Source organism: Branchiostoma floridae, chromosome 13 (genome assembly GCF_000003815.2).
Source record: "Branchiostoma floridae strain S238N-H82 chromosome 13, Bfl_VNyyK, whole genome shotgun sequence".
NCBI lineage: Eukaryota > Metazoa > Chordata > Leptocardii > Amphioxiformes > Branchiostomatidae > Branchiostoma > Branchiostoma floridae.
Window position 1 is genome coordinate 6,473,118 of NC_049991.1, and position 17,347 is coordinate 6,490,464.

The 17,347-nt window shown below is 42.0% G+C and overlaps 2 protein-coding genes and 1 long non-coding RNA gene across 3 annotated transcripts in view; 2 read left to right on the forward strand and 1 right to left on the reverse strand.

Moving 5' to 3' along the window:
* The first annotated feature begins 1,447 nt into the window (after positions 1-1,447).
* Positions 1,448-6,955, forward strand: LOC118429396 (very low-density lipoprotein receptor-like). The gene is made up of 3 exons (XM_035839878.1): positions 1,448-2,562; positions 3,099-3,182; positions 6,714-6,955. Exons 1-3 carry the CDS (start codon positions 1,692-1,694, stop codon positions 6,953-6,955), a joined length of 1,197 nt encoding a protein of 398 aa, XP_035695771.1. The 5' UTR covers positions 1,448-1,691.
* A 1,512-nt stretch (positions 6,956-8,467) lies between these two features.
* LOC118428897 (arf-GAP with dual PH domain-containing protein 1-like) overlaps positions 8,468-17,347 on the forward strand; it is a gene marked incomplete in the record, with an annotated part of 25,759 nt that continues 16,879 nt past the window's right edge. The window contains 1 exon segment of the mRNA XM_035839177.1: positions 8,468-8,651. Within this exon segment, the coding sequence (XP_035695070.1) occupies positions 8,570-8,651 (82 nt within the window).
* Positions 10,252-15,351, reverse strand: LOC118428899. The gene is made up of 3 exons (XR_004832702.1): positions 14,120-15,351; positions 11,342-11,450; positions 10,252-11,088 (listed from the first exon to the last, which is right to left on the reverse strand). It is a non-coding gene; the product is annotated as an uncharacterized LOC118428899 (long non-coding RNA).

Here is a 17,347-nt window from a genome sequence, read left to right on the forward strand (position 1 = left end):
CTGTCAGTCATTCTGACGTCATGTTTAGCATGTCTTCAAAAAGCTATAATAGTTCCGCACCCTGCCAAGTACTGTGGTTCAGGTACAAAAGTGTAAAACATTCAAGCTATGCCCACATGTCTGAACGACTCTAGTCTGCATGATATGAGGACAGATTTGGTCTCAAGCTATGCAAAATATACCTTATTTAAGTTAGGGGCCAGTAATCAGCGACGGATGGAAATCAGCGACAGAGTACAAAAAGAAATGACCAGCAAATTGAAAGTGTATCATTTAATAGCCAAAACAAAAGGCCTCAGAGAGCCTGCTATGGAGGATAGATTTGAGCAGGGCTTGTACCGTATAGGAACGTGACAGGCAGGGTCGAAACCTGCCCTATTTATGCCACATATTTGTTGAATGATTAAATGTCTGTATTGAGTAGTCTGGTGAAAGAGAGAAGTCTGTTTGAAATGCATGAAGAATATTAAGTGTAATTCAGTGTTAAGTTGTGGCAACTACAAGATCATTGTCATCATTCTTCTTTCGTCCTGTCGGACGATCTGTTCAACGATAGTAAATACTAATTAATTGATAGCGTTCCCTTACATTGCCACGTATTCTATGGATTTTTAGGTATCGCATGTCTTTGCTCCGCCTATTCATAAAACAAGACAAGTACGAATACAGCGCATGCAGGTATACAACGGCACTAATTACCTTGGCACTGCACGTCAGGGTGCCATGATAGGCCAAGCACATGGCTGTTAGCCTGGTATTCAGCCGTATTATAGCTCTCGAACCTCTTCTGTCCTCTCCGCAAATACGTATTTGACGTTATGACCATAAAGCTGTTTGTTTAGTCTTTCTTTTTTTCAATCACTGTGTGAGATTGGCATTAGGTTGAATTTATTTTGTGTTGTCATTATTTATATGTATTTAGCTATCTAAATGCTGTAAAAACATGTGTTCTTATTTCTTTTCGTGTTTTAGTTGGCTCGTGCTATTTTGATTCATTTATTCTCTTTGTTAATTATGTTTACTTTCGTTTGGATTCGTGGTATATGTGTTGCCTTATTGTATCATTATTTTGTGTTTTTTCTTTTTGTAAAATGAACAAAAATAAAGGAAAGGTTGCAAAAAAATACGTATTTGCGGAGAGGACAGAAGAGACGTATTTGCTGAGAGGACAGAACTATAATACGGCTGGATACCAGGCTAACACTAACTTATTGATAATGTCAATGCACATCGTCATTCACGCTACGTTGAAAATATGTTAGCTCCGCCTATTCGTCAAGCAAGGTATGCATATACGGCATACGCCAGCATCTAAATGTTTTGGCACCGCACGCCATTGTGCCTCGGTACGCCGAATGTCATTGTCATTCTTCACCCAAAATCCAATCATGGCGACCAGCCTTCTTCTAATTGTATGCCTGCTGTCCATCGACCATGCCTCTCTAAGTCATATTGCCCTAGAATGCTCGTCCTCTACATTCTCATGCAAGACGACCGACGACTGTGTCGACCTTAGAGAGAGGTGTGACGGGTTCTACCATTGTTCGGACGGTTCCGATGAAGAGTGCACGACTCCGGACTGTGTGTCCCCCGGCGTTTTCAGCTGTAACATCAGCGGCCACTGCTTCTCTCTCTCCTGAGTGTGTAACGGAGTAGAAAACTGTCCCGATGGCTCAGATGAGGTAGATTGCATGACGAAAGCGTGTCCCGTACCAGGCGATCTGAGGTGTGTAGGTGATGGTATTTGTTTACCGCTAGTGTGGCAATGTGACGGGTGGGATGATTGTGAAGACGGCTCAGATGAGGAGGGCTGCGCAAACCAAGAATGTCCCTCGACCGAGGATTTTAAGTGTGAAAGTAGTGGTATTTGTGTCCACCCAGATTTGCAATGCGACGGTGACGATGACTGTGAAGATGGTTCAGATGAGGAGGACTGCGCAAACAAAGAGTGTCCCTCGACCGATGACTTTAAGTGTGAAAGTAGTGGTAGTTGTGCCTCACCATGGAAGCAGTGTGACGGTTTGGATGATTGTGAAGACGGTTCAGATGAGGAAAGTTGCACTAGCATAGGGTGTTACTACCGCGACTATTTCAAGTGTGAAAGTAGTGGCATTTGTGTCCGACAAGAGTGGAAATGTGACGGTGATAATGATTGTCCAGACAGTTCAGATGAGGAAGATTGCATAGACACTGGCACTGGGTGTCCCTCCCCCCATGATTTTAAGTGTAAAAGTGGTAGCGACTGTGTTCCTCTATGGTGGCAATGTGACGGTGAGCAAGATTGTGAGGACGGTTCGGATGAGGTAGATTGCACAGAAGGTGAGTGTCCGTCCCCCGAATATTTCATGTGTGAAACTGGTGGCTACTGTTTCCCTCCATGGTACCTATGTGACGGTACTGCCGATTGCTGGGATGGTTCTGACGAGGAAAGTTGCACAAACGAAGAGTGGTGCGCAGAGCAGGGACTGTGGCAGTGTGACACCGGTGAATGCATCGACCCATCCTCCGTGTGTGACAAAAACGAGGACTGCTTGTTAGGTACAGACGAAGAGAACTGCAACAGTAGGTTCCATTTTTTGTTGTGACAGTCCTTGATTGGTTTGCTAGCCTATGGAATTTGTAATGATATTTTACATCGTTCAATCGAGAGCTTGCTAAGTACTCGTTGTGTTTATACCCTTTTCTGTGCAAGCAAGGCACTAACGTTTGCGCTCATTTCATCGAGTATAAATTCTAAGAACATTTGAGAACATTTTTTAAATTCAATTTTATATTGGCACCGTTGAATTTGTTCTAAATTATTTTACGAATACATTTGATATTGATACTTCTCGTGGACATTGTTTCAAGTCATAGATAAAAGCACACAATGCCGCATCTATATTTGTAGGTATCGAATTTAACAACTAAAATGTCCTAAAATAAGGACATATTACAATATATGTTTGGTCATTTTTGAAGACCAAAACGAATGTTAAATATGCGTACAGTCCGAGTTGTTTATGTGGACTTAAATAGTTTCATCATTTACCTGACTGAGTGTGTTGTCTGTTTTCAATCACAGGTGTATCCAAAGACTGCTTTTTTCACCTGCCAAGACAATAACACCTGTCTGCCGACACGTCAGCTGGGTGACGGGCATCAGGACTGTACAGACGGGGAGGACGGAAGACCCGGTGACGGTAAGTCTTGAAGTTCGCTATCAATTGTAGAAGTGCAATATATCCTCTAAACGATTTATATTATGTCTGTTTTTCATTGTGTCATGAGGTATTGCTTCATGTTGTGTTATTGTGTATTGTTATGTATTGTTTTGCTATGCATTGTATTTTGCTGTACATGTATCGCTATATTGTATTAAGATATGCCGTAGGGTGTTGTTCTAGGCTGTATTATTTTCCGCATAAAAGTTGTAAAATATATCTTATGTACAAAGGTTTAGAGCTCGCAGTGCATAAACATGCATATTTCATGTTGTATATATTTGCTATAATCATATCTCTTCCCACTATTTGATCTACCGTAACTTCTAGTCTTCTGGATATGTACTGCCACATCTCGGATGACTGGTTTGAACTAGGGGGGGACACTATTTTGCAAAAATGCAGTTTTTGATCAAATACGCACCTAGAAATATGGAGACGGTCCATCTGAATATGAAAATGCAAAAATTTTGAAAATATTTGATTGCTAACCCCCCTGTACATGCCCCCTGAAGTTTTTAAGTTGACAATGTATTAAACTAGTATAACGCTATACTACAAAACATGCTTAATGCCTTAGAAATTGTACTTTGGCATCCTTGGCAGAATATTTGACTTCAGGAGAGATCAGTGTGCATATCTGAACCTCCAAATGTATTTCCTATGCAAATATGGACTATTCCAAATCACCCCCATGGCAAAAATGGACTGATCCAAACTCAAAATTGGACAAAACGGGCTACAGGTATGAACTACATTTCATTTGTCAATGTTCACATTACAGTTACGAAAGAAATAAACTTTTCCTTAAAATCAGTAAAACTTACCCAAGCTTTTATCACCTTACCGACCAACAAAAATCAATCTTCTTACTTAAGTCGTCCAACCCCTTTGTATATGAAAATGTTGGACAATTCATCTTCCACTGCTTACGGAAAAGAAGTCAAACCCATCAAATAGCTTAGGTGGAAATAGATTTAGTTTAGACGTTATTCCCTTTTGATTTATCTATGAATATCATTTCCCTTCTTTGTTATTTATGTTTATGTATACCACTACTACTTTACTTTGTATGCAATTAGCCCTCGGGCATGAATTTGCAATAAAGATTATTATTATTATTATAGTATAGTCTGTATTCATTTCTACCAATTTTTACACTCAATCGCACAGAGGCAGTTAGCCTTGTAGGATTTTAAAACGCCAGTGGTACTCAAATACTCTGCAAAACAGATTTCGTTGTAGCGAAATGGAGTATCACAAGTTTTCACATACTGAATCAGGTTCAGGTCCGGACCTCTGGACCTGAACCAGACCTGCATGAGCCTGAATTTTCTGTACCGTTTACCCACCCCTATTAGGCATCCCTGTAGTTACATGTAACTTATGTTTTATTCTATCAAGAAATAAATACGTATGCATGTAGGTGGGGGAAAGTTGTGTTCCAACTGAAAAATTTCAGGTTGCCCACTGCGCTACCTGGATTTAAAATTACGAGTTACGTTGCGCCAACCGAAATGCATTTTCAAGTGTGCAAGTGGGTATTTCGAGCATTGTTGCTGGAGGTAAAGGATGCAGCCTTTGGGCTTATCTATAAGGAGATGCTCCAACAGACAAGGCAATAAGAAGTCTGTAGTGCTATTGTCCAAGTGGTAACCACAATTACCAATCTGAAGTTACAAGGGTACTGAAAAAGAGAAGAGAACCTGGGTCGTTTAGACAGTACAGTAGAGAAGTCAGGAAAGAAGGCAGGATACCAGAGATTCTGATAGCTTGGAAGAGAAATGAAGAGGAGCTTAAGAAGCAAGGACTCAATGGGAAAGAGATTGCAAACATTGCTGTTGATTGAAAAAGAGACAAATACCTACTACAAACCCTGAAAACCCAACATGGATCTTTCACATCAACAGCAGAAGTTGATATATTGTAAGTGTAAAGCTGGCCCAACTACCGATAACCACGAAAACTCCATCTGCGGTCGACCTAAAATTGTACTTGAACAATGTTACACGCCATTGACACCATCAATGAGTATAAATTTGACTATGGTTCTTTTAATTCTATTGTAAATAGATGTACCAATAAAACATTGTTGAAATTCAGTATCGCAGGCATCTTGCTAACAATGACAGATATCAGGGCTCGAAATACTACCTGCTTATGCAGGGTAGTGCAGGTAAAATTGGAGCTGTGCAGGTATTTCTGGTGTCTACCTGCACCTAACCTGCACTGGTCCAGGTACTGGGTATATACAGGTTAGTGCAGGTAAAATTGGGGCTGTGCAGGTATTTCTGGTGTCTACCTGCACCTAACCTGCACTGGTCCATGTACTGGGTACAGGTTAGTGCAGGTAAAATTGGAGCTGTGTAGGTATTTCTGGTGTCTACCTGCACCTAACCTGCACTGGTCCATGTACTGAGTATATACAGGTTAGTGCAGGTAAAATTGGGGCTGTGCAGGTATTTCTGGTGTCTACCTGCACCTAACCTGCACTGGTCCATGTAATGGGTATATCCAGGTTAGTGCAGGTGAAATTGGAGCTGTGCAGGTATTTTTGATGTCTACCTGCACCTAACATGCACTGGTCCCAAATACTAGGATTTTATACATAAACGTTATATGATGCAGGTGTACGTGGATTGTTATTAGCTGCATTGAATGTTACCACTACCACCTATATTAAGTAATATTCTGTAGAAAAGAAAAAAATAGCAATGGTTCCTGAACAATTTTAGTATGAACTATACTTCCAAAATTCAGAGTGGTACAGGTAAAATTTGTCTGGTGCAGGCTATTTTCAATGTTACCTGCAACAGTGCAGGTATGCAGAAAAAGTATTTCGAGCCTTGGATATAGTATGTACATGTACAAGAGAGCTTAGTAGTAGAGAGAACGGCCAACTGTTGCTTTTCTGTCCATACTTCTCGACACAAAAACACTGGTTTTAAGCTTGGCAAAAAACTGTGTTTTTGTAACCTTGAAACAATGTTTCTTTTTGAAGTTGCCCAATTCTTTGGCATCGAGTTTCTGAAATTTTTACCACTATTCTTGTGAAGACACTCTGTAGTTGATTTGGGTACTCTTTGTTATTCTCAGCACTCGTCGAATTACTGCCCTACCGTGATTTCCCTGTTTTTGGCCAAATAACTGAAATTCGCCCCAATACTTGCTGCCTTGTTGCCATGGCAACCAAGAATATTAAGCCAAAACCTGATAGAAAGGTATCTTGGAGTGTAATGTATCATTTAATTACACAAAATGTGCAAAAAGAACTGAAGTAATGCAGTTAGTGTGTGCAGACCTTAGCAATGTCACACAAGTACATGGCGAGGGGGGTATCCAAACTTCAGGGGGTATGTACAGGGGGGTTAGAGTTTTACAATTGCCTAATTTTTGTGATTTCTGTGTTTATATAGATCATCTCCATATTTTAGGATGCGTATTTCAAAAAGTTTGTACTAAATTGAACGTTTATCGTTTGTAACGGTCAATACAAATCTGTTGCTACAGTTGAGCAGGCTCTGGGTAAGATTTGGGGCTCCTGCAGCTACAACTGTCCGTCCGTCTACGGTAACGCGTCGTGCGTCCCTGACGCGTTCAGCTGTGACGGTGACGCGGACTGTTCGGAGGAAGAAGACGAGCAGGGCTGTGATTCAGGAATAATTGCCGTCGACGTAGACGTTGAAGATCGCGAGACGGCTGGCTGTCCGACAGTACTAGTCCACTGCGGCTTCCGGTCAAGATATGCGTGAACGAGTTTCTGATCTGTGACGGACAAGTGGACTGTCCGCTTGGAGAGGACGAAGAGGAATGCGGCGACGCGGCGAATGCGACCAAGGTATTTATACAGATGACGAAAAGTGTTGGTGATAGAATACCACCCTGTGGAACACCCGCGAGGACGTCGTGGGACTTAGATACACAGGGACCCCACTTTATTACCTTCTGTGTACGTCCTTCCAGATAGCTGCTGATGCTCATCCATAAGGACCGCCTGATACCCATGTCGGCTAGGCACATGAGCAGTTGACTATGACTGATGGTATCAAATGCACGGGAAAAATCAACGAACACAGCATGAACGTCCAGCTTCGGGTTACTGTTTAACGCTTCGTGCCACGTTTGGAGGATGTGTATCAACGCAGTAACCGTAGATCTCCTTGTCAGGAAGCCATGTTGAGACGGTGCGAGGCTACTGGCAGTGTCCTGTAGCAAAGCATCACGGAGCAGCCCTTCATACACTTTCCCGACGCAGCTGACTAACGAAATTTGTCGGTATTCCGATGGGAACTGTGGTCGTTGTTTCTTAGGCACTGCCGTAACTATAGCCTCTTTCCATTGCTGCGGAAAGGCGGAGTTCTGAAGACAAGAATTGAAGACGTCACATAAAACAGGACCAAGTTCTTCATGATACTGCTTTAGTAACCAGGAAGGAATGAGATCTGGCCCAGCGGCTTTCCTCCCATTGAGTCTGCGCAGTCTAGCCTATCATACAGCTGTTACAATAAGTTTGGGTCACCTGGCGCCTTTTTTTTTAAACTGCGGGGGCCGATTTTGTTTTAGACTTTGAAAGCGAATAACTCAAGAAAGGTTGGACGGATTGTCATGATGATAGTTGGTGCGTTGATTTGTCTGAAGAAATGACCGGACACACGAGTATGGTATACGGAACAAGAGACTCATCTTTGTTCTTTCTTCTTTGTCGACTCTGCACACTTTTATTTCTTCAGCATTTATCCGTTTCCGATATTTTTGGCAATCTATAGTAACGTTATACTGTAAATGCATTTAAGTTCACCGGAATCTAATTTCACGGTAGCGAGAAAAGGACTTTCGTGGTGGTTTTAAGTTCGCGGTAGCACCATGCACTATATATATAGTCTCTTACTGCCATGGAAAAAATGTTCCCGGTGGTTTTAAGTTCGCGGTGAAGCGGCCACCACGAAAACAGCGAACATTAAACCACCGCGAAAGTTTCTGCATTTACAGTATATCATATTTTTTTTTCATTTTACATTGTTTCTAGGCTAGAAACACAACATTTCTTTCCTTAGGCATTGGGATGGAAATAAAAAAAACAAGGAGTTTATATACATTTTGTGATATACATGAATATCATGACCAAGGCTGTTAAAACTGCTTACATTGACAATGTCTTTGGAATAACCCATGGCACACGCTTCTCCGAAGTAGGCCAAAAGAACCCGATCATGACGTCAATATCGGGCCGAAAATTCCCATATATGGGCATTACCGGAAGTCCGGGGAATCCGGGGGTCATACCATCATTCTACGCGGAAACGCAACCTGCTCACAGAAAGACCACCGAACTTTTTACCGATTTCTCCTTTTCTACTCCCAAAACCATGGTCGAGAGGAACAAGAAGGCGTTACTAGATCTGCTCAACAAAGAAGGGAACAATGAATGCGCAGACTGTGGCTGTGGAGGTAGGTTTTGTCGTATTTTAGCCCCGAAAATCGTCAGGTTTTGAACCAGGAAGTACCTTGTAGTGTGTCATATGGGCATTACTGAAACAGCACAATAGCCTGAAAAAATCGAAGCAAAACAAATTTTAGCGTTATGGCGTCTTAAAATCGCTAGCAACTTCGGATTTGCGTATTTCCTATAGGATATTTCTTCCTTACATCGCAAGAAAAGTCTGTGATCTTAAGATCTGGGCCATTTTTGTGGGAGGGCGCCAAAGAATGTTCACCAACGCCTCAAGGAATGTGTCTTAGAGATATGTTACTAATAAACAACATAAGATGTCGGTCTCCTCAGACAGAAGGACTTTAGTCAACATGCTTTATTTTGTTCAAACACTAGCTGTGGTTTTTCAATTACAAGATTACAGAAAACACAGATGTTTTTGATGTTTTAACTTGCTATAAATTTGTGCAAAATGGGAAATAATTAATGATTTGTGTTTCATTGAATTTAAACAGAATTCATGATTTTAGCTCGAACATCATAAAACTGCATACAATTTCATGTTCAATGTAAAAAAACAACTTTGCAATGGTTCAGTAATATTGTATACATATGTTTAAAATTGGCAACGATTTAATAAGGGTTTTCAAATTCATAGGTTTTTCAATGCTAATTTTGTACGAAAAATTTTTTGGGTCTAAATCTTCATTATTTCATTAACGACCATTGTTTCTAACTTCTCTATCATTCAACTTCCTCTTTCATTTGAACTTTTCCTCCATTCTTTTTGGCGACGCCTCAGGGGCGGAGGCATTTTCTACAGTATTACGATCGCTTTGAAGGAATTTAGAAAATTCCACGAATGCATTCCCTTGGGAATTGATTTTTGGCTAAACCGTAGGAGTGTCGTCCATACAGTGGCAATTGAGGACTATTCTAGCTGTTATTTTTCTTTGTTAAGGCATTCTTTGTTTTCAGGATTAATGATTTAAGGGAACGGTCTTTTTACATAGCCGGGAATGACTACGCTCCTTGCATATCATAAGCCGTACACACAGATTATTACGATGTTTTGCATGCTTTATGAATTTGCAATGAAGACCAATATGTCCCAGCTTTTTGCCGTTATGTCTTCTATAAGCCTGCGCTTTTTACAATATGGAATGAAATGCTGTCAAGTGGTTAATGAATCGTTCGGAGTAATAGAGAGCCTGATTTTTAGTGGTAGGAAAATAAGATAAGATGTTTTAAAGAAGACAAGACCGATGTAGCACAACTTTTGCCAACATCTTTTGAGCTTTGCTTTTACAAGGTGGGATGATATGCTTTCACGAGGTCAAAGGAATAATGAAGACCAGTGTGTCACAGATTTTTGTCGATATCTTTTTATGAAATATGAAATGATGTGCTTTCAGGTGGTTGTCGTTTGGAATTGAAGCTGGTGTGTTACGCCGAAGGGCGTTTATACCGGCTATATAGATACAGATTACGTAAAGCCTGATTTTGAAAAGTTAATAAGTCACATGTTTCAAACAAGCCATGAAACCAATGGGTTTCAAGTTGTTTAGATTCTGCTTTGAAGACTAGCACAGCTAGAATAAAGGAAGGACGCAGAGACAAGGTTTTCCGTACACTGGGCACGGGAGACTGTTAAGGTGGTTTGACGTTACTATATACTAGTAATGCTGACCTCGCTAACCTCGGTCTTAGCTGAGGATCTTTATTTCTCTTCTGATCTCTACCCTCTGTCTATCTGTCATACAAATACATTATATCTCGTGGTCACATTTTGGCGTATCAAACAGACAGGTCTTGTCAAACCACAAAACAACGGTTATTTCATCTACGGTCCATTCATATACATGTAAAATCAACTACTACAATGTATACACTAAAATACATATTCGTGATATAAACAGTCAGTCAATCGGTGAATTCTATAACTGGTGTCATGTCAGGTTTTCTATACATGGACAAGTATGATCACAACTATCGGCTGTACGTCTTGGCTCTGCTACTGGCCTCTACTTCCCTCACAGTGCCTTCCTTCTGTCGATGGCGCTGTTCTGGATGTTGTGTGGCTCCCTTCTGTTAAGAATGTTCAAGCCGCACAAACGTATATTCTGGCTCCTCTCAGCGATGGCCACTTTTCGTGAAGGGACTCGACCTACTTCCCTTGTGGCGGTAAGAGTCTCTATGTTGGGTGTGGCGGGAATGTGTCGTTCTGATGGACATAATATATATACGGTAGGTTGGCCTGTGCGTTAGATCACGAGAGAACACAGTTTTACCCGCTGTGTATACTATAATAATAGTGATGCTAGCAATAATGGATTATTGTAAAGTCACCCTCATAAATTTGCTACTATCGCTGCACGTCTGTTGGTGTTCTGCATGGACTAAGTCACCACATGGATGGTCGTCACAGTTAGCTAATGTTCATCTCAGGAGCTGCTGTACGTAGGGAGAACGCACGCAAAGAACAAAGGTTAAAATTGAAGTACAAGAACAATTCACTTCTCTTTCTTGTCAATTCGTAGCAACCAGAAAACACTGTAGAAATTGGAACTTCGGCATTCATGAGTCAGGTAAGCCTATCTATGCCTTGTTAGCTGAAATGCAGTGTACAGATTTTGACTTAGTTGCCTAAAGTTGTGCTAAGTTGAACTCTGGTTACTCGACGCATTTGAACATCGTGCTTACTTACGTTGACGACATACTGAAAGACGTTTACCCGCAGCTGCTTCGTAGATTGACCTACTGGAACCACCATCGTCTGACGTAATCGTCAAGTACGTACCCCTGCGGCGTTGTAACTGTGGGTAGGGACGAAGAGGGAACAGCTGACCGTTACTGGAATATTCAACTGGAGAGTATATTTGGAAAGGCCAGAAAATCCTCACAGTACAATGTAGACAACTACAAAAATAGAAAGAATAAAATTAATATCCTTATGAATGTGGGCTAGCATAAAACATGGATGTCAGACTTATGAGACTCTGCCTGCATTCAAGAGACATTATTCATAGCTGTGCTGCCTGTACATAGCTTGTAGATATGATGTTTAATTATTAGTAGTATCACATTGTATAATAATTGTATTCATTCAATCTCAACTCCCTATTAAAAACATAATTGCTCCAGACGACTCAATTAGACAGACAATTACATCAAAACGAAGACATAAGAGTGGGGTAGACATAATTCAAAATACTCCATAAGATGGGGCAACCTAACTATGGTAGCTCATGATATAAACTCATGGGACATAGGAGATATGTAGACATAATTTAAAAGACTTAATAAGATTGAGTAAATAAGTATTTTCAGCACTTCTAAAGAAATCATAACACCACAACTTCTGTCAATCCTACTACCGCAAAAACTTGAATGTTAAAACAATGTTTATGTCCGAGTTAATACTACATTTTCACGTTATCCTACACAAGAAGCGAGAAGAAGCCGAACTTCTGTGTTAGACTAGATTTGTGATACTTTTATATGTATATTTATATTTCCGCAGCCACTTCTGAAACTGACTGTCATGACTCAAGTACATGTAGACATTTCCGAGTTAATAAAAGTCATTGTCATCACATAGACTCTTACTCCATTTGGAAGACTGTGAGGGAGGACCGATTCTCACGACCGGACCGAATCCCATAGAAGGGCCGTGAAAATCGGTCCGGCCTGAAGAAAAGCGCAAAAACTTTCCCAAAGCACCTCTGAAACTGACTGTCATGACTCAAATAGACATTTTCGAGTTAATAAAAGTCATTGTCATCACATAGATTACTCCATTTGGAAGACTGTGAGGGAGGACCGATTCTCACGACCGGACCGAATCCCATAGAAGGGCCGTGAAAATCGGTCCGGCAGTTGAGTTCAACTTCGCCAATCTGACCAGCTCCACGCCAAACGCCCGATGGCCCGGACCTTCTCGGCGTAGCGGTTAGCGCTTGTTTTGTAATCTGGCGGCCCGGATTCGAATCCCGGACTGGGAGCCAGGAGTTTTGTTTCTACTCGATTCTCACAGTTGTCCAGAAGGAGAAGGCACTGACCAAATATGACGAGAATGGTTAGAGATTTGCACCATTGAATTGCTCTCTTCAACCAGCTGTGTATTTCCTTCATGAAATCTAACTGAAACAAAAGCTAGAACAAACAAGCGGGACCTCGAGCGAACTGTCACCTGACAAGTTTGGAAAGCTCCTGAGGCGTTTTTTCATCAAAACATTGCTGTATAGCAGAGGGTACCTCACAGAACAGACGTGTTAGACGTTCTCGTATACAAGAACGAGATCCCGTCTGTATTTCCCAGTTGCCGTTATATCAGAAGAAAACTAAATCACATCCAGTATTCAGAATATGTATAGACTGGCTGGCATCTCACTATTGTATTAATTCGCTAAAACAATTCGTCACCATGGTCTTGGGCGGCTATAGTGAGACCTTCTTTTGGTATGCAATCACTCGACACATCACATATCGGTATCAAAGGGAAATGCCGGTGTTATAACGTTGAGAGATCTTTTGTCGGCCTAACATCAGAAGGTCATTTGTTTTGCATATAGATTAATCGCCTTCGAGAGAACTGTTATACGACATAGTGTGAATGAACATCTCCCGCAAGGCATTTCTACCACCCTCTTGTTAGCCACATTTATAACAAGGAGGCTTTATCCTTGATTTATAAATAGGTAACGGCGGAATTTTGATATCGCAACGTTGACCAAACACCCAACGAAAGCCGTAATGATTTCAGATATTTCACTATGCGGATTTCTCGCTCACTGCATAGGTCACAAAACAATCCAAAGAAGACATGTGGCAGGAAGAAAAATATACAACCGTTTACGCAGTGAACAGATATATAAACATGAACTTGAGCATAAACTATGGTAGTACAAAAAAGTTAACGCTAACGTTACGTAACCCAAACCTGTTTTCAAAATGGTGGATCGCTGCCCGATTCAGACCTCCGGGTCACAATCACATAACTAAGTGTCGACAAATTTAAGACTACAATAAAGTACAGTACAGGACGATAGTCTACGGCCGCGTGGCGCGTTGGTCACCCGATCCCTCGATCTCGGAAGTTAAGCAACGCGACGGTCCGGACAGTGCTTGGATGGGGGACCAACCAAGGACGTCCGGATTGCTGTAGCCTCACGATAGTCTACGGCCGCGTGGCGCGTTGGTCACCCGATCCCTCGATCTCGGAAGTTAAGCAACGCGACGGTCCGGACAGTGCTTGGATGGGGGACCAACCAAGGACGTCCGGATTGCTGTAGCCTCACGAAGTTTCCACGAAATCGTCTTCCGGGAGGGACGTAAAACGGGGGTCCCGTGCTCGAGGAGGTGCCTCGACCACGTTAAACAGCCTCATTACTCATACTGGGTACCTACTGGCTGGCAAAATACACCAGATGATACCGGTATCCACAACACGGTCCACCAATAATTTATGTGGGAGCCTACCCACCTTTCCTTCTTACGAGTAGTCTTGAGATCTCTTTCCCGCATCTTGCCCCGCTCCCCGAGTGTCAATACAGTAGTATGGAAGATTTCTCCGGGCTGGCGTTCTCTTCAGGGTCAGGGATCGGCGGGCATCTTTATGTGTTCTTTCTTCCTCCCTGCCCCGTGCGCCACCCATCACAGGCCCAGTAGCCTTGCCACGTCCTCAGTTCTCTCGATCTCTCTGTTCCCGTCTCTATCTTGGTTGAACTCCAGCCCAGCAGTACTACCAGAATGTCACGTGCGCGTTCAAATACGGGTGACAGCCATATACTTGTTAAACTGATCAACTTCATTCTGTTTCCCAGCCCTCTGTACTCTACGCTGTACTTTACTCTGTAAACATCCACGTCCTCTCTCGCGTCGTGTCCTGTCTTGACTGCCACGTCACACGGCCAGGCCAACCCGACCCCTGTCCATATGGTTATAATTACAGCGGCGACCTGGTCCTCACGATGTTATCTCGTGACATGTCACGGTGGTACGGTTGCTATGCTTTTGTCCGCGTTGTCAGGGGAATTTGCCCCGCCCAAGGCACGGCGGGGTGCCGACCGCGGCCCTGTATTCATGTCTACACACTGATACACATTGCTGAATATTTGTCAAGATAACGCATGGATGGTGGTCATGTCAAGAAACAGCAAAAATCACTTACAGAGAGGATGCGTAGATTTTTCAAATTCATACAAGTATAAAAGTGACACTTATACACTGCTTTCAAAATACCCTATTAAATCAGACGAACGTAAGAAAGGTTAAAAAGCAGATAACTCGTTTCCTAACTGAGTGATACATCAATTTATTGTCGATACAAGAAAGGAAGACATACACACAGAGCAAATAATTGGTCTTTAGTATACATCTTCTTGAACGGGGTGTTAAGTTTTTCCCGCCTTTTGACCGGGCCAACAGCGACATTGTAGTAGAAAGGGGTGAAAGACCTTTTCGGCCTATGGGTTAACGCTTGTTTTGTAATCTGGCGGCCGGGATTCGAATCCCGGGAGCCAGGAGTTTTCTCTCACAGTTGTCCAGAAGGACATATCGCTATCAAAGGAAAAGGCCGGTGTCATAACGTTGAGAGATCTTTTGTCGGCCTAACATCAGAAGGCCATTTGTTTTGCATATAGATTGATCGCCTTCGAGAGAACTGTTATACGACATGGTGTGAATGAACATCTCCCGCGAGGCATTCTACCACCCTCTTGTTAGCCACATTTATAACAAGGAGGCTTTATCATTGATTTATAGATAGGTAACGGCGGAATTTTGATATCGCAACGTTGACCAAACACCCAACGAAAGCAGTAAATGATTTCAGACTTCAACCACCGTACACGCCCGACAACACATAGAAACTAAGTTTTCTATGCTGATCATGGGTTAAAAGGGTGTCTAGTCACTGCCACGGTTTTAATAATAGCGCAGCAGATATTACATAGGTGGGGAGTTGCATGGATTTATGATCCCAAAATGAGGAGTTTTTGATGCCCCAAATTTATAAAAGAAAACACAAGCAATCTGCAAGAAGTGAATGAGTGGGCTTTCGCATATACATTTTATAGTTAGGTTGACTTGATCTTTGTTACTAGTACTTGTACGAGTTATGATTACCACCTTGAGTGTTTTATCTGCTCGGCTAGTGACATTCACATTTGGGGAGAATAACGACAATACGAATGAAGATTCGCAGATCTATGACAAACGGAAAAAATGGCGTCGGTTGTAAGACAAGGATCCCGGGCTGCAAACAACAACAACACTCTCTTTAACCCCTCCTTCACCAACTAAATTACTTCTGTGTGTTTAAGTAAAATTCAAATCTTTTGTGTAATGTATCATTTTCAAGCAGAAGGACACCAAAAGGTTACCAATTAAAAGCCGATATATATTCCTTTTTTCAACACATTGATTCAAACATGGCGTCGGTTTGTAAACAAACTGGAGGGCCGGCCGACCGATCTAATCCAGCTTCCTCGTCAATTCCCCCTTCTTCCCCAGACTTTGCTTTACATTGTGTGCTTCATTACAAGTTGCGTTTTTATTTACATAGATGTGGCTTTTTTTTTTCAATTTCAATTTTCCTATCAAGGACGCCAGAGCTAGTCGAACACATGCCGACGTGTGCAGAGTTTGTTACCGGTCGTATTGAATCAGGAACTGTAGTTCATTAGAGAAATACATAGGTGTAATGAGTTATTGGAAAGAATACCTTATTAAATCGGAAAGCGAGGGTTGATATTTCCGAGGCGTTGTCGATTATTGATAGAACAGGACAGGGCCAGAGTCAAGTTCTCAATCAAGGGCGGAAATATGTAGCAAGGCGGTCAGTGTTGACGTTGCTTTCATGGATGTGTTTTGAAAACAAATTATATATAGAAAGCCGACTTCATCGACGAACTATCCGTACTCTGCCGGTTAAATTTGTGTGTGTCTAGCGCAGATATAATGTACGTAGGAAAGAACGGCGCGGGGAATGCCCCGGGGGAATGTCGGAAACTGATATTTCCTTGCACCTTAGCTTCGGTATTTTATAAATATTGGTGACAGAATAGACGAGAATATAGCAAAGAAGGGACTGAGAGGGCTATGTCAGTATTAAAGATGCGTCATCGTAGAAATGAAAGCTTGGGTATTGTTTACTGTGCAAACAGGGGAACAATTGGGGCGGAGACAGGCGTGCATTTGAAAGGGTAAGTTCGCGGGAAAAATTCAGCTCGTCTAGGTGAAACAAAAACATTTCAAGTTTCCGCCCTCAAAGGTGAGAACCAATCAGCTACCGTTGCCATTAGTGAAATGGATGATTGACATTGATTGACATGGCTTTCAAGATAGGATTTTCAGGGCCTTTTTAGACCATCGTGACACATATTCTCCAAGCAGAGGTTTGGTCCGGCGGAGATAGTATCATGGTAGTAGTCGGAATTTGTATTATTTAGATATCTCTTTTGGAGTGGGGGAGTCCCAACAAAGCTTTGCACTGAATACAGAACCCAAGCGTAATACGTTAAAATGTAACTTTGTCCATTAAAGGTTATGTGTTCGGTGCCGTTTATCTCCATGTGTGTCTGTTTGTAGCCTGCATAACTCGCAAAGTATGGATTCTGATGAATCTTGAATGTGGGTAGGGTCGTGAACATAAAAGTCAAGTTCTAAAATGGTTCCGCCTATCGGTTTTGTAGCGTACTGCAGTGAACTT

Excerpts from the sequence above, each read along its gene's own strand:
- LOC118429396 (XM_035839878.1), top strand. The coding sequence starts at position 1,692 with ATGACGAAAGCGTGTCCCGTACCAGGCGATCTGAGGTGTGTAGGTGAT. Across the intron at positions 2,563-3,098 it reads AGACGAAGAGAACTGCAACA|ACAATAACACCTGTCTGCCG; the intron begins GTAGGTTCCATT and ends TCACCTGCCAAG. Across the intron at positions 3,183-6,713 it reads GGACGGAAGACCCGGTGACG|TTGAGCAGGCTCTGGGTAAG; the intron begins GTAAGTCTTGAA and ends CTGTTGCTACAG.